This window comes from Callithrix jacchus, chromosome 3 (assembly GCF_049354715.1).
Source record: "Callithrix jacchus isolate 240 chromosome 3, calJac240_pri, whole genome shotgun sequence".
Lineage (NCBI taxonomy): Eukaryota > Metazoa > Chordata > Mammalia > Primates > Cebidae > Callithrix > Callithrix jacchus.
In genome coordinates this window covers 135,258,218-135,285,285 of record NC_133504.1, presented here as the reverse complement: position 1 = coordinate 135,285,285, position 27,068 = coordinate 135,258,218, and the positions used below count along the sequence as shown (strand labels likewise).

At 33.8% G+C, this 27,068-nt stretch overlaps 1 protein-coding gene across 50 annotated transcripts in view; it reads left to right on the top strand.

The window, feature by feature from the left end:
• ADGRL3 (adhesion G protein-coupled receptor L3) overlaps nt 1–27,068 on the top strand; it is an 850,050-nt gene that overhangs the window by 562,947 nt on the left and 260,035 nt on the right. For all 50 annotated transcript variants that reach the window (XM_078367177.1, XM_078367171.1, XM_078367163.1 and 47 more), the window contains one exon: nt 25,264–25,344. In XM_078367177.1, coding sequence (XP_078223303.1) covers nt 25,264–25,344 — 81 coding nt within the window. The remainder of the gene's footprint in view (nt 1–25,263; nt 25,345–27,068) is intronic.

Genomic DNA, 27,068 nt, shown 5'->3' with positions numbered 1-27,068 from the left:
AGGACTCTCTGAGTGGAAAGGGGAAAACTTGGGCTTCTGACCTACTGTGCACACAAACTAACAGTTACTTTTATTCAGAGTGCTCATGGAATATTTAATCTATTCTAACTAGACATTTACATCTTGCTACTTTGTCTTAATTGCTATGATTTGCTTTAGGTAAATAGAACTTAATGAAGGGGAAGATTTTTTAGATGTTGTAATATCAGTAGTAAGCTGTATAGGATAATATTGCTTATATTGACAGCTAGAAGGAGTAATTCTTTTGGTGAAATGGATATATGATTATAAGGACTGGCAAAGACTTGTGGAAGCAGTCTATCTTAAACTTTCAGTGTTCTGTAGGACATTAGACTAAGCATAACATAGAGATTTTGTTTTAGAGAGACAAGAGTTTGATTCTTGCTAATTAGTACAGCTACTATTCCCCGGATTACTAGTATCTTTATGGGAACTCATTATGCCTTCTTAGTCTGAGGAAACCTCAGACGTACAGAGATATTTTTCTGAAGTAGTAAACAAAAGAATCTGAACAGCAGCCGTTGAGCCCCAGATCTTTCCATACCCAAATGAGAAGGAATCCAGTAAAACAATTCTGGTAATATAACAAAACAAGGTTCTTTATCACCACCAAAAGATCAAACTAGCTTGCCAGTAATGTATCCAAACCAAGAAGAAATCTCTGAATTTCCAGAAAAAGAATTTAGAAGGTTGATTATTAAGTTACTTAAACTACAAGATCGTGTTAATGTAAACTGAGAGTGTATTAAAGTTTAAAGATCTATGTACATCAATTGATTCATGAGTTTACAATTAGGAAAACTTGTGCTTTTCCAAAATAAGATTTCAATATATGGGCAATTGATTTCCAATAATATCATAGTAAAAATAACCTATTTGTTTAAAACCAATTATAGAATCTTAAGTAAAGATTTGAATCTTAAGGTCTAATTATGGAATCTTAAGTCTGAGTTCTTCACTTTTAAAATTAGCAAATAAGAAACATTTTATTCAAATTTAACATAGGAGTCATAATATTAGAAATCGATACATTCTGAAATAAATAAATGAACTAAAGATAAGTTATTTATCTAGATTTGTTAACTTAATTTCAGGATTTTAAAAAAGATAACTATACCTCAATTTTAGGTCATACAGATTGAAATGAAAATTATGTATTTATGTATCAAATTTTTGTTTTCTTAGAACACTTTTCACTAAATGATACAAGTAAAATCTCTCTGTGTGTGTGTGTGTGTGTGTGTGTGTGTGTATGCGCGCACACACATGTGTGCACATATACGTTGGTCTTTATTAACAAAGAAAGAAACCCCTAGAGAGAAGAACTGTCCTGCGAGGGCTTTCTATATGACACACTTAAAAACAGGTCAATTAATCACAAAATGTGTTTGTAATCACTTTGTATAAGGATTATCAAATATATTGGCAATTATATGCAAGAATCTTATTTTTAAGATTTACATTTTCTTCATAATATAAAATAAAGTACCTTTTGCTTAGATTTTCTAATTATGCATGAGCAATTATATTTAAGTAATATCAAACTAAGCTTTCTTTTAATTGGCAAGTTTGAACTTGAAGTATTTAATTGATGCTTTATTGACTGATAGTTGATTTTCAAATAATTCTCTAAGGAATGAAATAAGTCTCCATTATCAGTGAAGTGTAATTAACATTTAATTCTTATTTTTGCTTTTGCCAAAATATGCTTATATACTGGAACATACATTATGTAACTATAGTGCTAAGTTTCCAAAACAGGCACAGAACATGTCAAATAATCAAAACTGGAGTGGCAAAATATAAAATACAAATGCATAAATGAGCCATATATTTTTCTCAGCACCTGTTATTAAAAATAGAGTAAATCTTTTTTTGTTTGAATCTCTTAAAACATGAGTCATGCTGAGTAGCCAGATATTCTACCTTAATGAGAGTGTTTAAGCACTAAAATTCTTAGGGTAAATTTTTTTTCATTTGGAAGAGATCCTTTCTGTAACTTTTATACTTCACTGTTTTTATAGCAAAGTTAACTCTGTTTACCTTTCAACTTTTCCTTGGTCATTATGTTGGGGTTTCTTTTTAACCTGCCTTATGTATTTCATATTTAAATTACTGATTTGAAAACAAATAGTTTATTTTTATGATGACATTACTGGAAATTAATTGCCCATATCTTGAAACATATGTTCAATATAAACAAAGTTCTAAACCAAATTTTGGGAATATTACACAACTTCTATTATAATAGTTGGCTGTATATTTATTTACGTACTGTAGGTCTGCCCTTATTGTGGGGGATACATCCTAAGACTCCTAGTGGATTCCTGAAATTGTGGATTATACCAAAGCTTATAATACATGCTTTTTCCTATACACATACATATGATAAAGTTTAATTGATAAATTAGGAACAGTACGACATTAACAACTATAGTTAATAATAAAGTAGAGACTATTATATACTGTAATAAAAGTTCTATGAATGTGGTCTCTCTCTCTCTCTCTCACCCTTTCTCTGTTGAGAATGACTGCTTTGTGAGTCAGTGTTTCTGATGGAATTATGTCTTAATACTTTTAAATATCTGGAGGCTAAAAGCCAGAACTATTAGTTTAGGCTCTGTATTAGTCTGTTCTCATGCTGCTGATAAAGACATACCCAAGAGTGGGCACTTTGCAAAAGAAAAATATTTATTGGGCTCAAAGTTCCACATGGCTGGAGAGGCCTCACAATCAAGGCAGAAGGCAAGGAGGAGCAAGTCATGTCTCACATGGATGGCAGCAAACAAAGAGACAGAGCTTGTGCAGGGAAACTCCTCTTTATGAAACCATAAGATCTCATGAGACTTAGTTACTATCATGAAAAGGCAGGAGAAAGAACCACCCCCATGATTCAATTACCTCCCACTGGGTCCCTCCCATGACACATGAGAATTGTGGGAATTACAATTCAAGATGATATTTGGGTGGGGACACAGCCAAACCATATCATTCCACATTTGGCCCCTCCAAAATCTTATGTCTTTATATTTCAAAACCAATCACACCTTCTCAACAGTTCTCCAAAGTCTTAACTCATTTCAACATTAACTCTAAAGTCCACAGTCCAAAGTCTCATCTGAGACAGGCAATTCCCATCCACCTATGAGCCTGTAAAATCAAAAGCAAGTTAGTTACTTCCTAGATACAATAGAGTATAGACATTGAGTAAATATAGCCATTCCAAATGGGATAAATTAGCCAAAGCAAAGGGACTACAGACCCCATGCAAGTCTAAAATCCAGTGGAGAAGTAAAATCTTAAAGCTTCAAATAATCTCCTTTGATTCCATATCTCTCATCTATGTCACACTGATGCAAGAGGTGGCTTCTCATGGTCTTGAGCAGCTCTGCCCCTGTGGTTTTGCAGGATATCACCTCCCTCCTGACTGCTTTCCTGGGTTGGCATTGAGTGTCAGCAGCTTTTCCAGGTGCATGGTGCAAGGTGTCAGTGGATCTATCTTTCTGGGATCTGGAGGAAAGTGGCTGTCTTCTTATAGCTCCACTAGGCAGTATCCCAGTAGGGACTTTGTGTGGAGTCCCTTCTGCACTGATCTAGCAGAGGTTGTCCACAAGGGCCTCACCCCTGCATAAAACATCTACCTGGGCATTCAGGCATTTCCATACATCTGAAATCTAGGTGGAGGTTCCCAAACCTCAGGTCTTGACTTACCTGCACTCACAGACTCAACACCATGTGGAAGCTGCCAAGGCTTGGGGCTTGCGGCTTGCTCCTCTGAAGTAATGGCCTGAGCTGTACCTTGGCCCCTTTCAGCCACATACCGCTGGAGCAGCTGGGACTCAGGGTCCCAAGTTCCCAGGCTGCACAGAGCAGAGGAACCCTGGGCTCAGTTTATGAAACCACTGTTTACTCCTAGGCCTCCAGGTCTGTGATAGGCAGGGCTGCCATGAAGACTTCTGTAATGCCATAGAGAAATTTCTCCTCCTTGGAGATTCACATTCAGCTCCTAATTATGCAAATTTCTTCAGAAGGCTTGAATTTCTTCTGAGAAAATGGGATTTTCTTTTTTATCTCATTGTCACGCTGCAAATTTTCCAAACTTTTATGCCCTGCTTTCCTTATAAAACTGAGTGGCTTTAACAGTACCCAAATCACCTCTTGAATGCTTTGCTGTTTAGAAATTTCTTCCACCAGATGCCCTAAATCATCTCTCTCAAAAATCTCTAGGGAAGGGGCAAAATGCCACCAGTCTCTTTGCTAAAACATAACAAAAGTTATCTTTGCTCTAGTCCCCAGCAAGTTCCTCATCTCCGTCTGAGACCACATTAACCTGGACTTTATTGTTCTTATCACTATCAGCATTTTTCTTAAAGTCATTCAACAGTTCTCTAGGAAGTTCCAAACTTTCCCACATTTTTAAATCTTCTTCTGAGCCTTCCAAATTGTTCCAATCTCTGCCTTTTACCCAGCTCCAAAGTTGCTTCCACATCTTTTCAGTAATACCCCACTCTAATGGTACCAATTTACTGTATTACTCTATCCTTACACTGTTGATAAATACATACCTAAGACTGGTAATTTACAAAAGAAAGTTTATTGGACTCACAGTTCCACGTGGCTGCGGAGGCCTCAGAGTCATGGAGGAAGGCAGGGAAAAGCAATTCACATCTTACTTGGATGGTAGCAGGCAAAGAAAGAGTGCTTGTGCAAGGGGATTCCTCTTTATAAAACCATCAGATTTCATGAGACTTATTCACTATCACAAGAATAGCAAGAGAAATAGCCACACTAGGATTCAGTTACCTCCCACTGAGTCCTTCCCACAACATGTGGGAATTGTGAGAATTGCAATTCAAGATGACATTTCGGTGGGAATACATCCAAATCATGTCAGGTTTTCAACGTTACTTGTCTTTTGCAAGCACTAATTTGACCCCTAGCCTCTATTCTCAATATGCTCCTCCCCATTCTCATTCCCACTTTCAATCTACTCTCCAGACAGCTACTGGATATTTCAAAAATGTAAACAATAAATTATATAGTATAGTTTATTTTTTAACTCCCTACTGCTTTTTAAAATAAACTTGATGAAACTTTTCTTGAGAAATAAGATCTTAACCTATTATTATAGCAAAAACAAATGTGTAATTATAATTTACCTAAAGCTGTACAATGAATGAGAAAGTACTCTACATATTTAATTTCAGAAAAGAAAAATATTAATTTAAGTAAAATATAGATTCTTTTAAAATCTGGAAAAAGTGGAATAAATCTCGAATATGTAATGACCAGTACATTCACTCATTGGAAATCTGTTAGATAAAAAACGTGCTAGGTGCCATTTGCATGATATCGTAACTAACTGCGCAGACACAATCACAGTGGCTAAGTTTATATTGCTCTTGAGAGAACCAGGTAGATCATACTTATTTTTGTTGGTAAAGAGAGTTTTAAAATGTGAACTAGTTTCATCGATAATATTCAGACAAATGTATTTAGCCGTTTCCTCTACTTATCATTTCATTTACCAGTGGAGAGAAAACAAGTCATTGCCACCTAAGCATTAGCCAGGTGGTCACTTTGCTCTCACAAGATAAGGACATAAGTGGATGAATTATTACAGCACGTTGTCTTTAGAATTATTTCACTGTAGTAGCTTATGCCTTTGTGATGTGTTTTACTAATATATTCAAAAGAGAAAAGAAATTCTGCTTGTAATACTTTCTGAAAAGACCACATCGGTTGGTTTTTAAAGAAGTTAATCTGAGAAGAAAACACCTGTCTCCTGTTAAATAATGAGTGATATTTTTCTGTGAATTCATTTGAAGAAATAATGCTAATCTGTATAGCCATGATTCATTTCCAGTTGTCTGTTTCTTCCCATTTGAAACAAAAACTTCCTGTTATTGAGATTCCTGGAAAAAAAAGACAAGTGATTGTTCACTTGCCTGTGGAGATACTCTTAATGAAGAGGAACTCAAAATGTACTTGGTGATGATTGACTAACTTAAAGAATAGGGTTGCAGTGTTGTAAGAGGCACTAGCTCATTTGTAAGTTTTAAGCCTAAATGAGGTAAACCATTAGGTGGGGGCTCCTTCAGTTTTCTGTTATGTTTGCTTGTGAACTAATGACCATTTTGAGCATTGATCTTAACTCAAATTATTTTAAACAAAGTTAATTATTGTCATTGCTTTCACAATTACTTCTACATGAATAATTTCTTATCTCTTAACCTCTTTTCATGCCTAAGCAGTTCAGAAAATTTCTATATAATAAATGCACTTATGTGAATAATTTTATGTCAGGCTACTGAGAAATTGAAGAGCTATTCATAGGATCTTTCTTCTTATCAAGTAGAATGTTATAACTTTTCTCTAAAAAATGGAAAAAAAGTCAGTTTTGTGCTCAACCTAAATCTATGTATTTACTTTTCAGAGACAGGTTCTAGCTCTGTTGCCCAAGCTAGAGTGCAGTAGCATGACCACAGCTCATTGCAACCTTGAACTCCTGGGCTTAAACAATTCTCCCATGCCAGCCTCCTAAATTACTAGGACTACAGGCAAATCTACTCTACCCAGCTAATTTTTTTATTTGTAGAGGTTCAACATGTTGCTATGCTGTTCTTGAACTCCTGGCCTCAAGTGATCCTACCAAAGTGCTGGAATTACAGGTGTGAGCTTCTGTGTGGGCCTCAACCTAAATTTAAGAAGAATACACCAAGAATGATTAGGCAGCAACTACTGATTAGAATTCTTGCATTTTATTCTTTTTGGTTCATATGTGATCTTGAGCAAATCATTTGAAGTCATTTCCATTTAACTGTGTCTAGAGAGTACATATATTATACAAGTTGTGAAATAAAAAGTATATACATAAAGAAAATGAGTCACTTTTCCAGCTTATCAACTACCATCTGCAATGAATATGTTCAGCTGTTCTTGGGGGTTTTCACTGTTGTACAGAAGTATGTGTAGCTTATTGAGAAACTCAAAGCAACTACTAAACTTAAAAAATAAAATGAGACATTTTTCATTTCACTTCCCCAGATTATTCGTCAACCATGTTGGCAAATACAAGCATAATCTGATTCCTGCTTGCATATCTTGCCTCATATCCTACTTTTTTTTATATTTATTTTTTATTTTTATTTTTGAGATGGAATCTAGCTCTGTCACCCAGGCTGGAGTGCAGTGGCGCGATGTCAGCTCACTGCAGCCTCCACCTCCCAGGTTCAAGCAATTCTCCTGCCTCAGCCTTCTGAGTAGCTGGGATTACAGGCGCCCGCCACCACGCCCAGCTAATTTTGTATTTTTAGTAGAGACAAGGTTTCACCATGTTGACCAAGCTTGTCTCGAACTCCTGGCCTCGTGATCTGCCCGCCTCGGCCTCCCAAAGTGCTGGGATTACAAGCTTGAGCCACCACTCCCAGCCCATGTCCTACTTCTTATACATTGTAGTTTGCATCCCTACACAATCCACTGCTTGTGGTCCCTGTCCTGTGATATGCAAATGACCCTCTGCAGAGGCTGCCACCTCTCTGCTGTCTCAATTAGAATGAGGTCTCTTAGGGAAGGATCTAGGCCTTAATAATTTCGAATCTTCATCATAATTCCTCCACAGGGAGACTCAGCTTTTTTTCCACTCCAACCTATCTGTTGGGCTCCTTTCTGTCATCAATGTCTGTGTCTCTTTACTTACTATAATAAGTCTTGGTGGAAACTGTAAAAGCTGGGTCTCTCTAAATCAAAGATAAAGGGATCAAATCAGAAACTGAAGTCAGAGCTCTTATGAAATTTGACAATGCCCTGAAGGTAGATTCTGAGGGGATAGGGTTAGAGAATCGCTGGCTGTCTATATTATGTGGATTCAATAATTATTCAATGATGACTTCATAAAAGAGAAAATGCTTTTTCTAATAAGACATTATTAAATCTATCATAGCTTTGAAAACGACTTTACTCCTTTGCTTGAGTTTTTTCATGCTAACTCTGGATAGCCTCTCTGTTTTGGTTTTTGCTGTCATTAAAATTTTTGTAAGTAATTGTTGATTACTTACCTGATATGAACTTGAAATTTTCTTTAGAATTGTTTAAATATTAATGAATCTAATTGTAAAAGAATAGATACAGATTTCAAAAGAAAACAAAATGCAAAAGAATACCAAAAATACAAAGAACTATTTCAGCATGGAGCGGTTAGTACCCCTTCTATATTTGGGGTTTTGGTAGTTAAACAATGTGATTTTGTAGTGGGTTTCTTTTCTCCTTATCTTCAGCATTTCTCAAGTTCAGTAGCCTTCTCTTTCTTTCCTGTTCTGTCAAGTTGCCTTTGTCTTTGCTTCTCAAGCATAGCACCCTCTTACTTCTCCAAAGAACTGAAGAGATTTCTCAGAAGCCCTTGGCTTTTATCCTTACAAGGCCAAATCAAGTGAAATTAGAGATTTTCTTTCAGCTCTTCAAAAGCTTTGCATCTACAGAGAATTTAAGCAAGGTAAATTAAAACATACAAAACTCAGAGTTTTGGTTACAACTCTGATATCTTGGAAGGATATTCACATTTTATTATTTATGAAGAGTAATGTTTCAAAGTATCAATTGTTTAATTTTAGACCAATTTTGGAATTAAGTACCCTACAAATGGGTGTTTCTAAAGGATCCTTGGTGTTAATTTGTGGATCCTATTTTCTCCAAACTTTACACAAATTTGAGTCAGAGTATGAGGGAAAAAAAAACATAATTTATTATTATGAGACTTGGTTTCCTCTCTAGTAAAGTAGAAAGAACTATGGCAACTACCTCATTGATTTGTGTGAGGATAGAAAGTGAGATTATAAAACAGTTAACAGAAAGAATAGCAGAATTAAATATTCAATAAATATCATCAGTGTGATCATTATCCTCATCCTCATTTTTACGTTACCTTTTATAACAGTTTATTTTTTACATAAGCCAAATGATGAACCAAGAAAAAAATCTGCATGTTGATTTCAAATATTCATGCTACTAGAGAAAACAACCCCACAATACATATTCTTTTCTAGATTAAGTTTCACTATCATGTCAATGAATTCTCAGTTCTTAATGGATGGGTTAATTTTCTCCTTCATGTTCAACTTGTGTATCAGTATCTATGTCATTATTCATGTTAAATAATTAATGTCAAATTATTAATGTTAAATAATTAATGTATTGTCATACTTGTTAGCTCTTCTATTTTCACAATCACCTTGTTATAAATAGAATATTTGATGCCAAAAAAGATGTAGCACTCTAATATAAATTTCTTCAGTAAGGCAATTTACTTCTATAGAAGGGTGTGGCTCACAAATGGCAAGTGCACATTTGAACAAGGGAGGAAAAGAGGTATTTATGCCTGACAGGGTTGACCCTGCTGCTATGTCATTCCCCTATTGGCTAGGGTTAGACAGCACAAGCTAGACTAATCCCGATTGGCTATTTTAAAGAGAGCATGGGTCTGATCTGGAGTGGTAGGGTGAGTGGTTTGGCAGGAAGGACTGTTACAGGTGGGTCAGAGCAGGTAGCCAAGGGTGACCTAGATCAAAGAAGGTGACTGGAGCAGGTGACTTGAACAGGTGACTGGGATGAGTCAGGACAGAGAGGGGTCCAGGGGGAACAGTTGTGAACTACTGGTTAGAACCAGTGAAGAAGGTTGTTAACTGAAACTACAAGGAAGTTAAACTTTAGAATAGAGAATGAAAGAATAAGACAGCTGAGCATACTGACATACTGAATCTTTGAAGAGAAATTTGGGGTTCACTATATCTAACAACTTCTTGTGGGTTTTGTGATTTTATGAAAATCTCTGCATCACACCCATCTATTAAAATAAAAAGGCATAGCCTTCTAGAACTTTTGACAATAGAAGGGCAAGGATTATATAATGATGTTTAGAAAAGGTGTCTTGATCTTTATTATTCAATTCTGTTTCATTTTCACCTTTGCATCTTCTGGGCAAATTCAGTAGCTTGCATTTTCTGAAACAATTTTTACTAACTCTTACACTATTGTCTTGTGTTGTACTTATTAGTAATAAAATAGCAAGGTATAACAAGCAACAATTTCTAGCTTTAAAAACTTCTCAGAGGTAAAAATCACATTAAATCCCATTGAAAATACATTTCTGAGTCCCATAGTATGTGACTGTTGCTTATGATAAAATTGAGCACATGATAGGAAGACACAAAGCAATAGATATGATTCTGTCCTCTCTGTATATGTGTGTGTGTATCTGTGTGTGTGTCTACATTTACATACATATATGTTTCTGAAGTGGAAATCTTTCTTGTAAGACTGACCCCCATTAAATGCAGATGCATGAATCAAAATCATCAAAACAGATTTTGCCAAATAATTCTTGGCAAAGATAATATTGTACATCTTTCTCTGCCATATTTAACATATTTCTTGAACCAACGAAAGTAGAACTCTTATTTATTTATTTATTTATGTATTTGATACTGAGTCTCGCTCTATCACCCAGGCTGGAGTGCAGTGGTGTGATCTCGGCTCACTACAACCTCTGCCTCCTAGGTTTGAGGAATTCTCCTGCCTCAGCTTCCTTAGTAGCTAGGATTACAGGCACCCACCACCATGCCTGGCTAGTTTTTTGTGTTTTTAGTAGAAATGGGGTTTCTCCATGTTGACTAGGCTGGTCTTGAAATCCTGACTCAAGTGATCCACCAGCCTGAGCCTCCCAAAATACTGGTATTATAGGAGTGAGTCATAGTGCCTGGCTAGAACTCTTTTCAGAAGGCTCTTTCTAATGAGTTTAGGATATTTTATATACATATATATATATATATATATATATATATATACACATACACACACACACATATATAAATACACATATATATTATGCATATATAATATATATACACATATATATTACAATATGTAATATATATTGTATATATGCTATATATATACACACAATATATTGTATATTTATACAGTATACAATAGTGGTAGGTAGATAGATAGATAGATTCATATCAGCCGTTAAAAGGTGGTCCAAGAATAATTTTTTATGGTGCATCCTTTACTATGCTCTTTAGAGGAATGATGAGAAGTTTAGTAGCAAGACTAATAACAATTATGCTAGGTTACCTACTTAGTATATTTTACATGTGAGTTTCTTTACTATTCACAATAGTTGTGTGACAGGAACTAACAAACTTATTCTGTGAAAGACCATACAGTCAATATTTTAGGTTTTGCAGGCTATATATCATCCCTATTGCTACTAGTGCTGGAAGTACTTCTGCCACTGTTACTGCTTTTCCTCCTCTTTTTCTTTCTATAACTACATTTATATTTTTTTCTTCTAAACTTTTAAAAATAGAGGACACATTCTTATATGACAGATCGCGTATAGCATACTAAGGCCATGGTGAGCTTTTGTCTGCAGACCAGTTTGCTGACCCCTACTCTATGAAATGTCTATCAATAGCCCTATGTTACAGATAGGGACACAGAATCCCCAAGAGGCTAACCAACTTGCCCAGTGTGCCTTAGTTAAAGATAGTGCTTTGACCCTCAGGCAACAATATGATCTTTAAATACCAGCTTCTTATTCACCAAGCTTAAGTGACCTGTGTCTCAGGAGGGATTTGATTAACCATACTGGTATTGTCTTGTTTTTCTCAGAGGCAGCAACTGTGAACTAGTGATGATACAGACAACGATGATGACAGTAGTTCAACATTTGGGGCTTATGTGAAAGCAATCTGCTTCATATATATGATTTTTTTAAAATCCTCACCATTATCCTATGAAAAAGGATTATTTGCTTTTTATAGATGAAGAAATTGAAACTAAGAGATTCATATATCCAGGCCACAGAGTTCATAAGTTATGTAACTGGAATTAGTCAACAGGCCTTGCATTCCTAGAACCTGTGTTCAATGCTATGGCACTATACTGCCTTACCATTGAACCTCTTATGTACTGGAACCTGTGACTTCGATTAGAGTTAGTGAAACTTATTTTGACTCAGCCTTGTAAGGGCTAGCAAAAAGAAACCTTCTTAACCATCTATAACAATGAGCAAAGAAATGAAACAGAAACAGGAAAATAATGTATGTGTATATTGTATATATGAGATATATAGATATCGATATACAACTATAGCTATGGATGGATACATATATAATATTTTAAAGTTGCTCCTAGTAACCACAGTTGAGACAGAATCTGAGCTATCATCATGAAATTTAGGAGGAATGACTGCTGTTTTGGAGCATAGAGTGACACTTTGAACACTGAGAAAACTTGGCACAACCCATTAGCTAATTATTTTCATAAGTCTAATGTAAAGGATTCATTCTAGTCTACACGGTCTTCTTATAGGTCAACTGTCTCTTGATGAAAAGCAGAGTTACATTTAGATAAGAATACTTTCAATGATGTTAACGCGAACGTTGTCTTAAAACAGTTAATGTTTGGCAAGTTGTTTAAATAGGGAAGCTCTCCTAGAATTATTCTAGAAAATAACTGAAGATACTTGTTCAGAATTTTTTGGTCATTTTCTAATAATTAAGTTTCTTTTAATACTGAACAGGTAGTTTTAGACTAAATTACTCTAGTGCCTTCTCAGTATCAGAATTAATTAGGCATCAGGCATACTTCTAAAAGGATTTTCATGAAAATAATCCCTCTTTGTATACAATATTGTCAAGTTGATGTGATGACAATGTTCTAGAATTACAATTTAATTTTTTTCTCTAAAATACACTTTATAGCAGATAGTACAAATGGCTTTTTTATAACTTCTTCAGCCAGTTTCAGTATTGATCTTTATACCTGGTTTGTATAAACAAGTCTGCTGTCTACACAGTTAACTGCAATTTGATCAAGTTGAAAAGATCATTGAGAAGGTCTACTAGCTGCTTAGGCATATCTGCCTAAGCATAGCATCTCCTCAAATGTTCAGTGGCAAATGATTCAGCACATTAGTATTCAACGTTGCTTTTCTGGTTTACACCTGTGGGTGAAAACATCATGGCTTTTCTGTACAGAGAATATGCTGCTTGAGAATATGCTTTTCTTAGAAATAAGGTTAGTGATTAGTACTTAGTAAAGCCATCTTGCTAAAGCCATCACAAAAGTGGAAGCTATGGATAATGGCTTTTGGTAGGTTTATGTGATATTTTTGTTTAGATATTAATAACATTTCTATGAACAATTCTTAGAACATGAAGGCTATTTGAAGACAGCTCAGCACCTGATGTGAAATGTTAAGAAACAATGATTCGTATATGGCAAGATGTGAAAGAGACTTTTGATTAAATTAAGAGTGGATTTAAACTCTATTGATTCAACCTGTTTTTATAAAATAGACTCTCACATTCATGTCAAGAAGGTAAAGTGTTTTGTAGTAGAATAAATTGAAATAATCAGCATTGCTTATTTGAAATCATAGTTTCTTATAACAAGTAGAACTTTGGACTGTGGCATTTTAAATCACTTAGCAATGACATACATAAAGAAAAAAATGAGGGCTACTGTGATGCCTCATAGTATAACACATCAATTGCTCTTTTTATACCAAACGAATATATGAAAAGTCCAGCATTCCATAATATAAGTTTTTTTTACAGTAGGATTTGTTAAGTGTTTTCACTTATGCCTAATGTCCCTAAAATATGTTATCAAGACACACAGTACCTCAAACATTTTGGATTTTCAAATATTTTTTCAGTCATGAATATGCTTTTTAATCCCATAGTAATTTCATATTCTCTGAATATATATAAAATACACATAAGTGTTTCCCACTAGCATATGATATACCATGTTTATTTTTTATTTGCAGACAATTCTGTCTGAAATTTCCACGTTTTCTCCCCTTTATTGCTACCTAATGAGCACTTGAAGAGCATGGATAATGAATAACTTTGAAATGATCATATACAAGCCCTCTGAATATTCTCATTCTCAAAGCAATATATTAAAATGTGTCCATTGAATTATATGTGGCTGAATTAGTTGAATTGAAACCATGTAAGTAATCTTTTGAATGACCAAGGAAAAAGAGCTGATGAACTTATTAAAGGAGGAAAATATTTCCGCTTTCAAGACACATATGCACGTTTGCACACACAATGTCAGTCAGGTTGCTTTTGTTTCAAGGTGAGAAAACCCAACTCAAATTCGCCAAAACTAAAATAAGGAATTTAATCTCTCAGGTAACTGGGCCTTCAAAGAGTGAGGATTTCTTCAGACCTAAAAAGTTGATATTCTGCTATAAAGCTTTTGTTTCACACCATCACTATAATGCTGTGTGCCTCTGTGATTGGCTCCTCTATCAGATTTTTTTTTCCAGATGTCAACAAGATGACCACAGGTATCTTCAAATCTGTATTTTTTTATAGACCTTATGTTCTTGTAGAAAGAGTGTTCCTTCTCTCTGTGAGCACTGCTCACCGGTCATTAGGGAAAAATCTGTTTTGGGCTTTCTGACATACTTGATAAAACCCTCTGAATGGCCAAACCTGGGTAATCAATTCACCTCTCCGATTTTAGAGGTACTGGAGAGGGTAAGCCCTTTCCACACTACTTAAACTGAGCAGGATTAATATTGAATGGTATATGGTATCTGGAAACAAGGGATGCATTAGACGTATAATTTTATGACACAGTAAAAAAAAATCTTCTAAATCTCCTCTAGTAGAGATGTTTTATTTTTTATAAAGATGTCCTTGCTGTCTTTTTTATTGCTGTTTTGCTTGTTTCCCCAAAGCATGATTTTTAAAAGAAAAATCCTTTATGAATAAGAATTACTACTTCTAATCCCACATGAGGCAACCTAATATATCTATCAGATGCTGTTTTCTTGAAGGAAAAAAATAAGGCTGTAATATGCAGGATTGTATTTCCTTTCACTAGTGGTGTCAGTGAGAATCTTTAAAACATTCAAATTAAACAAAAACTATGAAAACTCCCCAATGATAGTACACAGCCTAGTGAACATTTAAATGGACAAAGATTTTCTTTTTTTAAGCATAAAGTAAATTGTCTGAAATTGATTATGATTGATTTTTCATACAGGAGTTATGTGAAAAAAATTATTTGAACCTTGGTTTATGGAAGAGTCAAAGGTATTGTTTGATGTTAATATTGAAATTCTAAACTAGGAATTTTTATATTCTATTAAAGTCACCTCTTCCACCTTTCCCCATTTCAAGTGTTCTCTAGAATTTTAACAAGCATTAGTTGGAACATATTATTAGGTAAATATGTCTGATTTAATACATAAATTTTCTAAATATTTAATCTTGGAATCTGTGATATGAGAGAAGGCTCTATTCATCTATGACATAGAACTCTTTGTCTTTCACTGTGACATCTCACTCATTCACTCTTTCTTTGCTTTAGTAGTCATTGCCTTGAAATATCGTGATTTTTTTCGTATAGTAAAGGAAACCAAAGTGAACATATAATAGGAACCAAGTGGCTCATTTAATCTTATATTAAATTGAAATAATGAAATGGGATGACCATTTTAGAAATATTAAGAAAACATGAAACTATTAAATAATATGGCATAACTATGAAATGATATTTCTACTAGAGTCTAATATATGGTATCTTAAAATCAGTCAAACTCTATACTGTTACTTTATAAATATTTCACTTCTATGACAATTTTTACTTTTTATAGACAACTATAATATAAATGCCTAGTACCTCCAAATTATGCTAATAATGCTTCCTATTCTTTGAGTGTAAAGCTAAATTTTAACTTTTCCAAATTCCTTTGATTAATACTGCAAACATAAAAGTAGGATAAATCTGTCAAAAATGAAGAATTTGCACAAAGAATTCAAACTTCTCAGGTGACAGCATTTTAGCACACAGAGGGGAGTTGTCAGAATTTCACTAAAGGCAGTTTTATTCTATACAATGATATATTTTAAATTCTCTTGAAAGAATTGGGTGGTAAAATTCACTGTCATCATCCTGGGAGAATAGCCATATTTTTTTAATATCTTTATGTGCCAATCTTGTCTCTTTATACTTGGGTCATTCTGATCTCATTTTTGTAAACCTATTCATGCAATACCTTTGCAAGGAACTTTCTGCATTCAGGTCTTTGGGGGCATGTATTGATCTCAGTCAACTAACTAACACGCTGTCAAGTCCTGCTGGGCCTGCTTCCTGACAGATCCTCTCAGAGATTACTTGGATTGATGAAAAAGAAGGGGAGATTCTGGACTAATTATAAGGAAAATAAGAGTCTCTTTGTCTCTTTTCTTTATAAGAACAGTTAATTGAACACACAAACCTTTATATATATTCTGCTAAAAACCTCCTCCTCTGATTCTTCATTATTTTGCTTAACCATATCATTATATGTGAAAAGAACTTCTTTGAACACTGGACCCATAATGGATATATTAAATTTTTTTCACTATTCTCTGAACTAAGTTGAGCTACACTTAGTTTTCCATGACTCTGGTATTGAAAGACCTCATGCTAATTCCCTTATAGATCTGCCTTCTTTAAGGCCTACTGATTGAAGAGCTGATAGGAAGAATGCCTATTGGCCATTATTTGAGAGTAATACATGATGAATAACTTTTACTTTGAGATCTATATTGTCTCACTTCATCGTTGATAACATTTATTCAGTCAAATTCAGGCTGCTGCATTTTTTTTTTTTTAATTGCATTTTAGGTTTTGTATCTTAGAAATTTCCTTGTGGGGAGGGGTTTGGGGAGAGGGATTAGCATTTTGTTGCAATCCACCTACGAACTTTGTTTCCTGTGCTTTTAACACGCTTTCTTATTCTGTTTTTTGAGTTAGTGCTACTGCATGTTTTCTAATCTATCAGCAGGGAGGAAAAGAAAATTTACCACATTATGTTTTTCTTAGCGTGCTAAGATAGAGTTTAAAGCAGAACTTTTAAAACATAAGCACAGCAGGCTAGCTTCCTGCCTGTGTCCTCTAGGGAACAAACCTCTTTGTTCTGACTTCCCTGGTTTATAGTTTTACTCTTGTTGTTAGCTTCTGTGGTTCTAGAGGCAAGTTCTCTCCTGCTAGTTCTCTTTTGAAATAATTCCAATATCATTTTTCCAGCACGATAACCCTTTATCTTAAACACATATTTTGAATATTTTCTTTATAGCAGCAACTATATTCAGTTCTGTTAAATAGATGGATTATAGAAATATGGTGCCAATTAATCCAAGTTTTTCATATTATACTTTACTATAATGATACAATTGCCCTCTATCTGATAATTATATTATTTTGGAAAAATAAAACAGAGAAAAATACATAAGAGAGTATGTTTAAGTATGTACTACATAAAGGCATTGGGTTAAAATCACTATTTGGTGAATTGCTATATCCTTCATTTGGTAGAGACATTTTTAACAACTCTGAATATTTTCTGCAAGAAAATAGGTAGATTGAGAGTTAACATTGCTATCAAATTTGCAACACTTCTCAAACAGAATTAGTTGCAGTGTGATTTCCCTAGAATTTCAATGTTTCTCTTGTTTATTATTTGAAATGTAGTAATTTTATCATTTGCCTTACTTTCTTTTATATCATTCATGTGTGTTTTCACCAGAAATGCACTGAGCTCTTACTGTGTCTCAGACATTCTAGCGGGTCCTAGAATGAGAGAGAACACATCTGAGCTGCAGTTCATGCTTCCATCACTCAAGGAGTTTTCTATCTGGTTTATCCCATTTAGTCATCACTGAATGTTTTCATTTAGGTTACACTTCCAATAAAGGCAGGTTAGAAAAGTGAAACGACGTTTTGATTTCATTATCTTTAAAATTATAACAAATGTTAAAATGTTTTAGAAATTCTATAGTAATTTGTGGGTAGCCGTTGGCTACCCACGAAATATATGTAATATATATAAATATATAAATTATATTGTACACACTTGCTATTAATATTTTTCTATTTAATATATAATTCCTAGAGCATATAAAATCATAAATATTAAATAAATTTTCATAACAGAATCTGAGTATAGAGCCAACCGCATCATTTTTGTTTTCTTGGAATTGTGATATTTAGGCTGCATGTTGAGAAGGGTTAAATAATTGGTATCTTCTTTTGATGTCAAGCTTTGATAGATGAATTGATGTAAAAGTAAAAATACAGATTCAAGAAATTCATAAACTATGCCCTTTATGTAAATTTTGGCATAAATAAAATATCACAGAAAATGCCTCATCTTTTTCTTTTTTTTTTTTTTTTTTTTTTTTTTTGCCAACCAATGAGAGCTTTTTTTTTTTTTTTTTTTTTTTTATGGTTGCTCAGGTTGGCCTTGAACTCATGGCCTCGCCTCCGCAAGCACCAGGACATCTGGCCAGAGCCACTGTGGACCCCAATTCTCTCTTTTTTTTTTCAAAAGTACTATTTAATATGATTAATCATATCTTCAAATAGCACAAGAGAATTGGGAGTATAAATGTGACAAATAATTTTGTCTTGCTTAGTCACAGTGTCTGCTTTTTGTTTGTTCCTCTACCAGTCTTTCCTGAGTCACACCAAAGAGATTTTGGTATCAAGATTATTTTTGTCTTTCTTGTAAACAAGAAATAATAAAAATAAACATTTTAAAACACCTACTATGAGACACACACATATTCTGCACTCCCTTTCCTTTAGCAAATTGATTTCTCAATTGGAATCTATAATTTTATATATTCAATTATAAGTTCCAAGAGTTAAGAACTTATACTTGAATATATAAGCTTATTTTCAGTACTTGGTATCCATCACATAGTAGGCACACATTACATATTGTCCAAATTAATAAATTAGTAATGAGGGAATTAATGAAAGCTCATTCACATTTTTTCTCTTTTGCTATTATTTGTCTTGCCACATTATTTTGCTCAATTTTTGCAAAAATTAATTGCTCTGATTTTTTAAAATTTTCTTTCTTTTTTTTTGTAGTAATGGTTGCTACAATAGATTTTTGAGACTTAATTAAATATATTATGTTAATGCTGCTTTCAAAATTAACATTTGTCATTTAACCAAGTCTATTTTTCTAGCAAATGAAAGAAAGAAAAGCATTTTTATGGTTTTATAAAATAAATTCCCCTGTGTATCTTTGAGTACTTGAAATTTATTATAAATATAAAGCATTTCTCATGGCAATGCAGTTTCAATACTAGGACCAAAGTGATATTCTGCAAGGTAAAAGATTTTCATCTCTTTCAGATTAGTTGATTTCTTCATAACAATTACTATATTGAATTTCATACTAAATTCATTTTTAAAATGTATTTTCTTAATTTTTAGGTATCATAATGGTATTAAGAAGCCCCATATATTTTACTAATGAGTCTCGAATAATTTACAAACAAAATTATATGACCTGGATATGCTTCAGAATATTCTGGGCGGGGGAAAGCAGCATGGGAAGAAGGAGATGAAACAATATAGCCCTGAATTGATTGTTAAAGCTGGGTAATAAGCATGTACTTTTATTTTCTTCTTTCATTAGTACATCTCTGAAGTTTTAATTCTTTTTCTTTTTTCCTTTTTGAGATGGAGTCCCGCTGTATTACCAGGCTGGAGTGCAATGGAGTGATCTTGAATCACTGCAGCCTCTTGCTCCCTGATTCTAGTGATTCTCTACTGTGCCACCACGCTCAGCTAATTTTTGTATTTCTAGTAGAGATGGAGTTTCACTATGTTGGCTAGGATGGTCTCCATCTCCTGACCTCATGATCTACCCTCCTCAGCCTCCCCAAGTTTGAATTATTTTAAATCACCTTTTTGACATGTGGTTCTCTGTCCCTTATTTCTCTCACTCCTATGATCTGTAGGTATCCACTCAAAATGTTCCTTCTGCCCCCTATACACTGCCAGAGTCTTTCACTGGATTGGGACTTACTCTTCCCTGAGATCTCAGCTTTCTCCAGGTACCGCTTGTCCCTCACTTCACTTACCTCAATTAGGTGTCACTACTGCACTCTTCTCTCTCTCCCTTAACAAGGTACATATCAGACTTTCCTGTTATTGCTTAGTCCTGCACTGAGACTGAAATCTCTCAGTAGAGGAATAGTGTTGTCTTACTCATATGGTATCCTTAATAACAACCACAGAACGGGAGCAGATGCCGAATGAAATATGCAGACAAACACAAAGTTACCTTTGCTTCAAATTACTCCATGTTTTCTGTGCAGCAAGTAATATCCACTAGGGAGAAGCCCATCAGTGACCTTTGCACCTCCATCAATGACTTTATGTCTGGGATAAGTCAAGTATGAGTTGTTTCTCTGCTAGCTCATACTTTACTGCAAATTCACTGCAAATGTGTAGGATTATTAGGATGAAGAGGAAAAAAAAAAAAAAAAAGAAACCAGAATAAGAGGATAGGTATCAAATTGACTTTAAACAGCTTTTCTTTGATGGTGACTTTTGATTAGTAAACATCATCACCTGAGAGCCGACTTTATAAATGCCATATGGTTATAGTCAGAGTGGGATTTGAAGACAAAAAAAATCAAGCTGTCATAATGCTAGGCATGCCCAATTTTCCATCAGCATAAACAGCACATTGATCTCTGTTTTCTTCTTTTCAGCAGTAGAGATTATTTCCAACAAGAAATCAGGCTTTTTTTTTTGGAGGATTTGAGCTACTTTCAGAGTGTTTTAAAAACTTAGAATAATTCCACATGTTGTTTTTAAATGTAGTATGGTGTGGGTTCCCTCTTCCCCACATGTAGTTATTATTGTAGTAGAGCAGATATATATAACTTACTAACATCTAAAACATTATAAAAGCAAAATGGTAATATTATTTAAAAACCTCAGAAGAAAAGATGTGGCATTCAATTTATTGTCTTTATAGAGCAGTAATGTCATATTACTAAAGTAAAATAATCATGATCAGCAGTTGAAAAATTTAAGGCAAACAACAAAAAAAGAAGGCATGAAATCTGCCTGGAGGACCATAAACTATTCAACTCGTTTACAGCACTATATAGAAAACAGGAAAAAGTTGAGTTGAAAAATGGCATAACTGTAGAAATCAATGGAGGTTTTATGGTGTTACTTTAAGAAGAAAGTTGCGTTTATTTTCTCAATTGTATATCTTCATAGTTCATTGATATCTTCTTTTATCCATTGGTCAGTGATGCCATTATTAATATTTCTATGAATATGTGTAGAATTTGTAATAAATGGGTTAGGGAAAAAGCATCTGATAGCAGCATATTTAGTTCTTTAAGTCTTACTTTTTAAAATTATGTTTGAGCCTTTGTCTATGCATTTATCCTTTTAGAGTTTCTCATAAAAGTCAGATATTACCTATTGCCATCTCTTAAACTCTGTAAGTGCTGTTCATGAAAATCAAATTAGGCTTTTCTTGAGCACCCTATTTAAAATTGCTAGTTGCTCATCCCACTCCAGATACCCTTTAACCTAAGTTGCTCCCATTGCCCTAAGCATCTTGCACGTATAATATAATTCATGTATTTAATGTTCACTGCTTGTTTTTATTTCACTCTGCATAAGAGAATTGATTCTCATTTATTATAGTGTTTGATGTATGCCAAACACCTAGAAAGGCACCTGTGCCTAATGAATTAATGAATGAAAGAATGAACTTCTAGTGATAATAATAGCTAAAAATTGCTATTCTGTGTACTAAGCATTGTTTTAATGACTACCTAAGTAAAAATTAATCTATTCTTCAGAACACCCCATGAGGTTAGTGCTGTTATAATCCTTATTAAACAAATGAGAAAATTAAGTCACATAGAAGTGAAGCAACTTGATGGTCACTTAGCTAGTTGGGTTATATGACTAACAAGTGGCAAAATCGGGGTAGCAACGCAGTCTGTCCTGCTTCTGAGGTCATGATCTTACCCATTAAACTAAACGGCCTGTAGATTGTAAACCTAGACTTATGGGGAAGATTGTATTTTCATAAATAGATAGCTCTTAGTATTTTTAACGTCTCAACATACATGAAGGATTATGCCCCAGACATCTTGAAAATAATGCCTTTCTAAGGGAGGCTGGAGAGGTAAGGATGAGGATTGCTGGCAGTTTTCTGCAGGCTAGCTGTAAAGCATCCACTTTCTAACCAGCCTCTGACACCACTCTTGACAACCACCACCTTGATTTGACTTTTGAAAAAGTCTCCAACTTCTCAAGATGTCAGATTTCTCATTCAAAAATGTGGCTTCTGGAATATAAGCTATTAAATGTCTTTCTCTGTCCTAGTTCCATGGTTCTATAAATTGAATTCTATGCTGAAATGTAAAGGGAAAGTATTGACAGCAGAAAGAGAGAAGAGCCTTTTCCTGTACCAAATGCTGGTCAAGTCCTTTTTCTATTTGAACTTTAGTAGAAATTGCACAGGGTTTCTTAATAAAATAGAAATTAAATGAAAGTTGAAAGGAGATTGAAGTTATAAAAATAAAGGCTTTTCCAGAATCCAAAATGGCCTTTGGATTTTTGCTACAGCACTGGGGTTTTTTGAGCAGACCCATAAAATTTTTACTTCTTTGGCATACTTGATAGTGGACAGTCCACATTTTCATTTCAGAACACAAGTTTTTTTACATTTCTTTTCTGTTTATTAGATGATTTTTCTCCTTCAACCCTCACAATGGGGACATAATTTCTGGCTCAAATGCTCTGACTTATCTTTCTACACTCACTTAGGGAGATGGTTTCTTTCCCAGATTTTATAGTCATCATCATATTAATCATATCAAAATCTGGTCAATGCTGACTTAACTCTACTATCACATTAAAAAAATAAAGTCTCAAAATATCTGTATGTCATTGGGACCTTTATATTCTGTTATCGAAAAGTAAGAGGGTACAGCCTCTTTGGAAATCAGTCTGACAGTCTCTCAAAAGTTTACTCATAGCATTACCATTATGACATAGTAATTCCACTCATGAATATATATCCAAGAAAAATGCACATAAAAATTTGAACATGAAGGCTCAAAACAGCATTGTTGGCAATAGTCAAGAAGTGGAAGTGGCTCTAAATGTTCGTGATTGATGTATGGATAAATTAAATGTAGTATGACTATGGAATGGAATATTATTTAGGAAAAGGAGTAAAGTGCTGCTTTGTGCTACAACAATGGATGAGTGTTTTTAAGTTACGTTGAGTGAAAGAAGCTGATCACAAAATATACAAACACAGATTTTATAATTTCATTCATATGAAAAATCCAGAATAGCCAGATCTACAGAGACAAAAGGTAGATTAATGGCTGCCTAGAGCTGAGATGGCTTGGGAGGAAATGAGGAGCAAGTGCTAATAAACTTAAGGTTTTTTTGTTTTTATTAAAATATTCTAAAATTGGTTGTGGTGGTGGTTGCATAACTGTGTGAATAGATTCAAAACTATTGAATTGTTACTTTAAATTGGTGATTTTTATGGTATGTGAATTATGCTTTATTAAGATATAGGTATGGATGTATGTGTGTCTTTTGGTGGGTATATATATATATATATATATATATATATAATCTCCATACAAATGTATCATTTTACCTAGAGTAAATATAATCAAAACTAATTAACAAGCTACTCTCCCATTTCGCTATTGCCACTATTCTTTGGTTTTAAAATGTGCATGTATTAACAAAGCACATAGCGATGGTGGTTAGAGTAAAGGAAATTATGTATGTATGAGTGTTTTGTGGTTATTGTCATAGGCGATGAAAGCTATGTTCCAGTATTAAAAAGAAAATCAGTATTATTCTATATGCTAAGATTTTTGAGCCAGTATAAATGATTTTTTTTGTATTTACAAGATCTATGAAGTTTCTAAGCAATCTATATGTAATAATGTAATGACACAGGATCTTAAAAATAGAAATGTACTTGTATCTACTATATTGTATAGGTAAACAGGTGGTTTTATAATTAAGATTATCTGAAGTTCTTAATAAACTGTATTGAACATGAACTGCTAGTAGTACACAATTGGTGTCTTATTTCTTTTATAATAATGTTTTTAGTATTCCACTGAAACATGGCCAGTAAATGTGCAATATTCTTAGTTACCATTATGAGGGACTCTGTATATTACAGTCTCTCCACTGTCTCTGCTGTTAGCTGGAAAAATGCTGGGAGCAACGGCAGCTTCTATCAACAGGGAGCCATATTAATTATTTGAAATGTGCCTCCTAAGAGGAATCAGCAGAGTTTATTACAAGTTGAATATTACTTGAAATGGGAAGGTTACTCCAACTGTTATCATAATCTATGAATCATTAACTTTCCTTGTTTAGGAAAAGAGATTAACAACCCTGTAAATTGCTATAGTAAATGTATAAAATATACAACTGCATATTCCCATTGTAGAAAGAAAGTAGTGAGTCCTCCACTCCCACTCAAACCTTCTGTATATAAAGTACCTTTAGAAATTGAACTGACTCTATAATTATGCTTCCTTGCCTCAAAATCCTATTTGCATATTATTATCAGTATACAAACTATGGCTACTTTGAGCATTAGATGATTCTTTTATATTTAAGCTAACACTTTTTCAAATCAGCGTCTTGGCCTTAAAATTAACTTTACCTCTTTCATCTCATAAGACAGAAAGTATATTACAAATATATACGTTAGCCAATAGAAAGCTTTGCAAGGAACAGAATTAATCCAGCTACTTGTTGTTTAAATTGTGGTTAGTTGTTTTTTCATTAAATATAGATAGGAATACTTTTGGACTCAAGTAGTGGGGGTGAATCTTAAAGGTAAAATAAACATCAATCATAGTTGTAAAGTGATCTTGATATTACTGAGCTGCACTGAAGTAGATGCAGATATTGAGAGAGTTTAGAAATACTTACAGTAAATAAATAGACCAGATAATATTTATTTAATCTAAAAACAAAAAATAAGGACTTCTGTTTTATATGTCTTTTCTTTGATTTTTTTTTTTTTTTACTTTTCCTTATAACTCATCTTTATTGTGTTTTTAACATTATCACTCCATAACAAATTTGTAATGAAACAATAACAAAAAGAAAGAAGAAACAACTCAGATTATTAGAGAAGCACTGCTTTAATTGAGTGATGTTTGGATGACACATTGTTTTTATGTTTGGGCAGATATGTCTACACTCTATAATTTAGGCTACTATTTTAGTTTGGAGTGAGTGAGATAATGTGATATCATAAAAACCATTTTTAAGGGAAAGACATACCCACCATGTTTTCTTAACAAATTTTTCTTGTGTCCACAGGACAGGCACATCATGGACAAGTTTCATACATTTCTCCACCAATTCACCTTGACTCTGAGCTAGAAAGACCATCTGTTAAAGGTAAGTTTTCTTTATGCAAATAAAAAGTAACTACTCATTGTTTGATGAAAGCAATGAATCATATTAAAGATGGTTGTACACATGTATGTTGTAATACAGTGTGTTCAAAAAGCAGGGGTAAAATGAAGTATGTGAGTAATCTGCAGCTAAGGCAAGTCTCATGTATAAACAAAAATGTGAAATATTTCTCCAAGAAATGTTTGTAAATCAAAATACAACAGCTTCAATAAATGAGTATTTGTAGAGATTCAACTAGTGGAGGACTAGTTGAATACCAATTTAGATTTAGAAATTACCAGACAACCATTACTTTTTTAGTGGGACTCTATTTTTCTACTATTCTGTTTTTTTTTTACATGAAGATATATTAATCTAAGTCACACTGATTAATTTTTTCCTTTTAAAATTATATTTTATTATTCTTTTAAAGTAATTTTTATATTAACATCATTTAGTTTTAAAAATATATATTGAGATTATGTACTTTTAAATTGATGCCACCTGTTTTAGAGATTTTTGTAAGTAATCATACAAAACAAAAATTAAAGGTAACATTTACTGTCTCATAATCCAAATACAAATTTAATCCTTCTGCTATTAAATAAATATTTATCTATGATTTTCAAAACGTTTCTTAGTTCTCAAAGCTGATATGTGGACGTGCCTTTTAATTTTGTAAATAGCAAATATTACAAGGTTGACTTTTTGGTTTTAAGTAATGCAATATATTTTCTTGTATTTTCAACAGTATTCATTACTTAATAAAATAAAACTAAACATGTTTATGAACATGTTTTCTGTATAGGTGATTTTCTCTCTTAGGAGTTTCTTATCTCTTCTTGTCTAATTAATATGTTTCTACCAATGTTTCAAGGCCCTGCTTTATGTTAGTTTCTCTATTAAGTTTTCCCTGACTGTGTGATAGGGTGGACCTATGTGCACATGTCAGTTTTCCATATGCCACTTGTGCTTGCCTCAGTTATTAAACACCTAAGACATTGGATTATATTTTGTGGCATACATGTTCCTTTCCCTTATCTGTATGCTCCTTGAGGTCACAGAGTGGCACACTTGTTATTTTTCCCCAAGTCACTGGTCTGTGCTTTGCACTTCATGGAAACTCATTCAATGATTTCTAAAACACTGACAGTGAAGGTGACAGCCTAGATCCTAAAGGATGCATGTGCGCTTTATTAGAGAAAAAGGGAGGAGAAATGATACACGAATCCCATGAAGAGGAAGAAAAATAAGAGAAAACATAGATGTGTGAAGGTATTTTTAAGGAAGTGTGCTGGATGCACAGAAAAAGGGGAGCAGTTCTAGAGGGAAAGACTCGAGCTAGGTAGCAAGGCAGATTGTGGTGGATTCTGTATCCCATACCAAAGAGTCTGTTTTATCCCAGATAAAAACAGGAAATATTTTAAATTATTTTTCCCCATGTCAGTTGGATGTTACATCATAACACTATCAGTTCTATATATGAGAAACATATTTCTGGTGTTAGTGTAGGTGATGAGCTGATTGGAGAAGAGATTGGCAGAAGGAGGCTTTTCAGCAGTTCAGATAAAAGATGATGGGGAAATTAGGAGAGTGTCCCTGGTAATGTGAGGATCTGATAAATATTTTGAAGAGACATGACATTTGAATGAATAGCTACAGGGAAAGGGGCAGAAATGCCTCTGTGGTTTCTATATTGATTAACTGCTTGGATGCTGCTATGGTTT